The sequence below is a fragment of the Haplochromis burtoni genome, unplaced genomic scaffold, assembly GCF_018398535.1.
Source record: "Haplochromis burtoni strain Fernald_Lab_line unplaced genomic scaffold, NCSU_Asbu1 Contig_3501, whole genome shotgun sequence".
In the NCBI taxonomy this organism is placed as follows: domain Eukaryota; kingdom Metazoa; phylum Chordata; class Actinopteri; order Cichliformes; family Cichlidae; genus Haplochromis; species Haplochromis burtoni.
In genome coordinates, this window is record NW_024585862.1 from 1 (window position 1) to 6,666 (window position 6,666).

General features: G+C 40.7%; 1 protein-coding gene across 1 annotated transcript; it reads right to left on the reverse strand.

Annotated features, from left to right (window-relative positions):
• Positions 1–8: 8 nt before the first annotated feature.
• Positions 9–6,650, reverse strand: LOC121813917 (cystine/glutamate transporter-like). The gene is made up of 4 exons (XM_042217885.1): positions 5,637–6,650; positions 3,488–3,603; positions 1,356–1,481; positions 9–292 (listed from the first exon to the last, which is right to left on the reverse strand). Exons 1-4 carry the CDS (start codon positions 5,696–5,698, stop codon positions 189–191), a joined length of 408 nt encoding a protein of 135 aa, XP_042073819.1. The 5' UTR covers positions 5,699–6,650; the 3' UTR covers positions 9–188.
• Positions 6,651–6,666: the final 16 nt, after the last annotated feature.

A 6,666-nucleotide genomic window follows, 5' to 3' on the forward strand; every position in this document is an offset into this window, starting at 1 on the left:
GAGGGAAGGATGAGGGGCTCCCTGAAAAAATAATCTTCTTTAAAGTAGTTATGATTAGGGTTAGGATTAGGCATTCATTTTTGATCGTTAGAGTTAGAGTAAAGGGCTCAGGAAAGCATTATGTCAATGGGATGTCACCAGGAGGATAGCAAACCAGACGTGTGTGTATGTGTGTACCGTGCGCACGCTTACCATCCAGCATACGCGTACATCCCAGAGTAGAAAGCCAGTGGCATACCAGAGAGCTGCACATTACTCAGGTCAAAGGCATTCTCAAAGTGTCTGGTTTCTCCTGCAAGCATGCACACACATCAACTGCTACATTTGCCGTATTGTGCAAGATGTCTTGATGCATTCTCAATCATCCAGGAAAGTAAATTTCCAAAAGTTGATTCTGGTCATCTGGACGTAGCGTTTTGTGGGAGAAATGTGAATTCTTAAATCATTTTAATATCTTTAACAATTGCAATCACAGAAATGATCACAAAGCTCTCTGTATACCTGAGGGCTACTGGAGACACTGGCCTCTCTACATGAACTCCATGGTTGAGTTATTACATTAATTGCAATGATTCACCATCAGCTGTGCAAATGTAGATTTATTTTTTACAACGTTAAAGCTGGAGGTTGCCTTCTGCAGAGGCTTCAGGAGTACAGTGCTTCATTATCTCTGTGCACAAATGACTCAGCCGGGCACACAAAGAAAAATCAGTAATTACATTTGCGTGTCAATGAGTAATTCGTTTTCTGAAGTTAATTAAGAAATTTCTTTGAATTAATAATTTGTTCACATTAGGAAAATGCTGAGTTAAACAGCCCAAAAGTATAATCAAGTTATTAAAAGTATAATTAATTTAAAGGTCAAATTCATGAAGAAGATTTATTTAATTTATTAAATATGCATATATGAGTTGCAATCTGGGCTTACGTTACAGAAATGTGGACAGAGTGAAAAAGATTAAGAGAGATAAACTGAATAAATACAACAGATTGTGTGCAGTCCAGGGCTTGGGAGAACATTATATACATAATGTGTACTAACTTTACTGTTTTAAGGAATGAATACAAAGAGCGCTCACTGACACATACAGTATTGCTTCAGAGAAACATTTTAGATTAATAACATTTTAAAGTACAGCAAAGTCTGCAGTTGAGAGGAAGACAGAAACTCCACCTCTAAAATCCTGCTGTGCGGACACCAATAAATGCTCGACCTGTAGCATGCTGTGAGCAGGTGTGTATGACACGCAGGATTCATGTTGAATCACGTGCAGCTGAACACTGTGTGCAACCCAGAACACTCAGAATTTTGGTGGTGTACGTGTGCAGTGCTAGAGAGGTGTCACTGATGATACCTTTAAATAGCTGGTACATGCCTGGCACTATTATGATGGCAATGGCCAGAAGCTTGCTGACAGTGAGGAAGATCTGAATCCTGGCTGTCCACGTTACGCTCATACTGTTCAGGTACATAACAGACGCTGCAGAGAGAGGGAACCATGTCAAGCAGTCATACAGTGTTTGTGACCATATTGAAGGCTCACCATCAACAGAAAAGTCTAAGCTAGTCATATCACATTATTACATTTAGTAAGTGGGATTACTTTCTATGAAGTGACTAAAGATCAGATGTCCCTGAATGTTGTTTTCTGTGCTAACGTCAGTCACAACCTGTGCCTTACAACAGCGGTCCCCAACCTTTTTTGCGCCACGGACCGGTTTATGCCCGACAATATTTTCATGGACTGGCCTTTAAGGTGTCGCAGATAAATACAACAAAATAAAACTAGTACCGGTACCAAAAAAAAAGGAAATTTATTCATAACACACGTGAAAAGAACGATAAAAACGATAACAAAATAACGCTGAAAACCGATAAAAACCCTGAAAACTATACATTTCACACCTGAGCCTCAACTCTCGTGGCCCGGTACCAAACTACTCACGGACCGGTACCGGTCCTAGGCCCGGGGGTTGGGGACCGCTGCCTTACAAGAAACCAGTTTAGAATTGAAGGAAACATTTTGTAAGCTTTTTGATAACCAGATGCCTTTAGCTACATTTGGGCGTGGGGGGCATTTGTTTTTGTCAAAACATGTTTATATTATATTATATTATGATAATTATATAATATACGAATATATCAAGTGGTGTCTTTTCAGTCTTCCACTTCACTCCAGCTCACCCTGTACTGGGTTACTTGGGCCCCTCAGCCTTGTATCCCACTGACAGGCGTTCAGAAGAGAAAGCAGAGTTGGAGGACCAGGGTCCCTGAGGTAGTTAAATTACTACTGGGTGGCAGAAACTCTGGATTGGATGAGATTCACACTGAGTTCCTCTATGTTTTTGGACTCTCTTGCGTTGAGTGGAGAACTGAGGTGGAGTCTCTGTATTGGCAAACTGTGGTTACAATTACCATCTTTAAGAAATATCCCTTTTCGAGGATATTTAATGTGCGTCAGTATTTTCTTCTAACCATTCTACAAATGTTTTGTACGTTTGGAGAAGGTATCTGACTGCATCCGTCAAGGTATCCTGTGGCAGGTGCTACAGGAGTATGGGGTGCCTGACCCACTGTTCCAAGCCATTGTACAACTACAGCAAGAGCTCGGAACGTCGGAAGGTCGCTTTGTTGGAAATAAGTGGGACTAATTTGCACTGGGTGCTGGACGGCACTAAGGCATTTCTGTGTCACTGATTATGTTCAGAATTTCTATGGACAGAAATTTTAGTTGGAGGCAAATTATGGAAGGCTTCAACTTTGGTGGCCTCATCTCTGCTTTTAGTGGGTAAAGTAGTTCTGCTGGCTTCATCAGAAATAGAGCCAATACCCCTCCGCAATGACAGGAACCAGTTGAGGTGGCTCAACAATCTGCCTAGCACCCTTCCTGACTGGCCTCAAGATAGACCCAGGACATGCTAGAGGCATCACATCTCTCGACTAGACTGACAAAGCCCTGATGTTCCCTCAGATAAATGAGAAGGATCAACTAATTCACTCAGCTTATCCTTTAGTTGGGAAACCATGATGCAATTATTTATTCCATCAATAATTTGTTGTGTTGACAAAACAAATTATACTTTATGTTCAAACATTTATGATATAAACAAAATGTCCTACTTTTGACAGAATTCAAACTCAGTTATTTACAGTGCTGGACGTAGGAAAGTTTGGCTGAATATGAGAAACTGAGCAACTATCAGTGTGTATAATCAGTGGCCCAGTTTAAAATGCTCTGAAATGCTCATTCATGTGAATTTGCTATACTGGAGATTGTATTAGTATGATGTGCCCTATGTTTGTGTTTAGAAGGTTGATAAGCTGAGGATAGTCCTGGGTCTTTTTGTCAAACCCCGCTTCCTTCTAATGCACACTTCTGTCTTCTGCTATTTACCCGAGCTATTTACAACACCCTTCACAACAATTCACTAAGATAACATCTGGGCATATTATAACACTCCTTATTACAGTAGCAAAGGTATATACTTAGGCCAATGGCTGTGGCCAGTTTGACAGCCAGGGGGGGTATACCACATGGCATGAACAGAGGTTCCAGGATGTACTGACCAAAGGCCAGAGAAATGACCGCCATGCCTGCTGGCCTGCAAGATGCAACCAAATATGTCAGTTTTTATATTAACATTAATTTATATAACCTTAGGTAACATTCATACATTCATAAAAGATTATCACTTATGTTTCCAGCCTTGTAGAGTTTTTTAGTCACCTTCAACTACAGCTTTGTTTCATTTTCTGCATCTTCACCTTTGGCAGTCTCATCAAGTCAGTACAGCAAAAAAGACATGGTTCTAGAGCTAGCACTGAAGGTGGTGACCAAAGTCAAAGCTAATACAAAGCAAATACATGACTTCGATTCATTGCAGCTTGACATGAAACAAAGAAATGCAGTAGTGGATATGGGAAAACAAGCATCTGTTAGATGGCAGCATATTTGTTATATTGTTATATTTGTTTTTGTGATATACATTTTTAAAAGCAAGTGAAACACAAAAGTCACAAAAATGAAATCAAAGGATCTCAGTTTGATGTGTTTTTAACCCAGCATAATACAGCTGATGCTGAAAGATCCAACATGACCTCATAGAAAGTTATGAAATATGTGACAAGACTTCTTAGAAAAAAATTACTTGGTGATGGTACATGTGTTAGATCATAAATAAGTTTTAAAAAAAACAACGTTTACTTATACAGCACATTTCACAGACTCTGGTCTATTTAAAAGCTTTCTCAAATAAATACGATCGTGGTGATTTCCAAGCCGGCTTTCACATCCCGCTGTAAGTCCCGCTGTAGCAGGTATAACGATGGGAGTTTGTTTGTAATATCAGATGGGCAACTTCCTAGACATAGCATTTCCATAATCACATCCTCATGTGTGCACAGTAGTGGGCTTGGTTTCAATATGAATGAAACAATACTGGCTAGTCCCAAAGGCTCAGCTTCTGGCTCATCTGTATTTCCCTCTTCATTTCCCACAGCAGTCACTGCAGCCGGGGAAATCGCTCTTTGTCCCCCCCCCCCTCATTCTTGTTTTCATTCTCTGCCTCCCTCTCTGTTCATTTCCCATGGTTTCCATTCAGTCCTTGTAGCCTGAGGGTAGCATAAGATTGTGCAGCTCCAAATAGCCAGTAGACTGGTTTGTACTGCTTCACCTTGTCTGTGTACACATCTACTTCCATAGAGCATTTTTTAAACTCTGTGGTACAAAGTAAACTTAGTGTCACATGCAGCCATTCAGCCTTTGCTCCCCACCAAACACAGTCTAAGAGATTATGTATACACCATTTTTTTGTAAAATAGAGACTACACAATATTTGTAACACATTAGGTGACTAGAGGCGTACGAGTTGTTTTCTGCTCCTCCACCAATTACAGCAGTGTTGACTTGTGTGATGGTGATGATGTAAAAGCCTGAGATTGAGAGAAATTATTTTTGTGCTGATGTGGTATAATCTAAACTAGAGCACCCAAATGCAATAATATATATAATATAATAATAGAAATAATACTGCCATTTAAATTCATCTATAGCTTCTTGTCTTTTCTTCTTAAACCTTTTCATCACCTCCATACAACTTGTTGTATTTTGTGTTGAATAAGTCCCAGTAACTGTGCAAACACATACAATTAGACAATTTATATAATCAGATTTATCGTCAACCCGTGGTTACATGTGACACCCCGAGTCTAAACTTTCAATTCAATTCAGTTTTATTTATACTATGTGGTCACTAATGAGCAACAGATCTGTAAATCAAACTGAAAGATAACACTTGTAAAGATGTTATGGCAAAGGTCCCATCAGGTTTGATGAGTAACATCAGCTTCCTTTTTGAATCATGTTAATACTCACTTAAGTCCAACATTTGCTCTTGTTTAGCTTTGTTTTTGGTCTCCACCAACTACTGACCTGTCACTGACTGCATCTGTCTCTCTGTTTGCTACCGAGTTAGCATTGTATTAAGGCTTTACACTGTTACAGAAAATAGCTGCTTACTGCTGGAACCAGTGACTCTTGCCACCACAAGCAACATCCTTATATTATACTTTGTGACAAAAAACAATGATTTGTAGAGCTAAAGATTCAGACTTAATTTGAGGCAAAAAGCATTACCTTATAGCAATGAGATCAGCCCATAATCTTATAAAAGCCATCTGAGGTCCAAACGCTTCCATTATGTATGTGTAATGGCCGCCAGACTTCTTAATGCATGTTCCCAGCTCAGCATAGGACAGGGCTCCTGTAGTGACAGAGGTGACATATTAATCCTAGCTCAGAAACAAGAGGCTAGGTACATACCAGTCCCAGGACTGTTAAACTGTCTCAGAGGTGTACTCTCTCCCCTTTGTGTCCATGATTAGAGCAATGTATTATTGCGCAAGCTGCCTCAGTTCTGTAGCAACATTTTTGAGTGGAAAAAAGCATCACATTTATCCATTTCAGTACAGGCTTGGCAACAGCCATTAGGTGCAGTGGGTCCTGGGTTCCTTCTGGTGCATGACAGTACCTAGCCTCATGCAGGCAATTCCTGGAGAATAAGGGAATTGATACCACTGACGTGACTGACCCATGCTTGCCTGAAATAAAAATCCATAGAACACCTCTGGAAAGTTATGTTTCGGTCCATCTGACACCATCGGGTTGCACCTCCGACTGCAACTCAGACCTCAGATCCTTTCGGGCTGTCTTTGACTTCAGCCTGGTGTAGGTTGATAATTCTCATTTCCATCGAGTGATGTGGCATTCTTTTGTAGAGTTGGATGTCTCGAGACCGGTCTTGGTCTCGAGACCACTTTTACGTGGACTTTTGTCTGGGTCTTGTCTTGGTCTCGACTGACTTTGGTCTCGGTCTTGGTCTCGCTGTTTCGGTCTTGCGTTCTCAAATCGACATAGTGTTCAGGAGATTTGGAGTCAACCATCAGCGGAGCGGGGGTGGTGGCTTACAGGGCTTAAGCCCGGGTCATTTTTTCAGAGTGTAATTTGTTAGTTAGATGCCTGCCTGACAACTGTATAAAACAAAAACAACACACGAAGCACAGAGCGTACCGTCGTAAATTCCCCCTAATTTTGGTATGATCCGAGCTCAGGCACTAGTCGACTGAGCACTAGTGATTAGTGATGTTCGATTCGTGAACGAATCGTT

Excerpts from the sequence above, each read along its gene's own strand:
- LOC121813917 (XM_042217885.1), bottom strand. The coding sequence starts at position 5,698 with ATGGAAGCGTTTGGACCTCAGATGGCTTTTATAAGATTATGGGCTGAT. Across the intron at positions 3,604-5,636 it reads GCTGATCTCATTGCTATAAG|GCCAGCAGGCATGGCGGTCA; the intron begins GTAATGCTTTTT and ends TGCATCTTGCAG. Across the intron at positions 293-1,355 it reads CATGTACCAGCTATTTAAAG|GAGAAACCAGACACTTTGAG; the intron begins GTATCATCAGTG and ends GCATGCTTGCAG.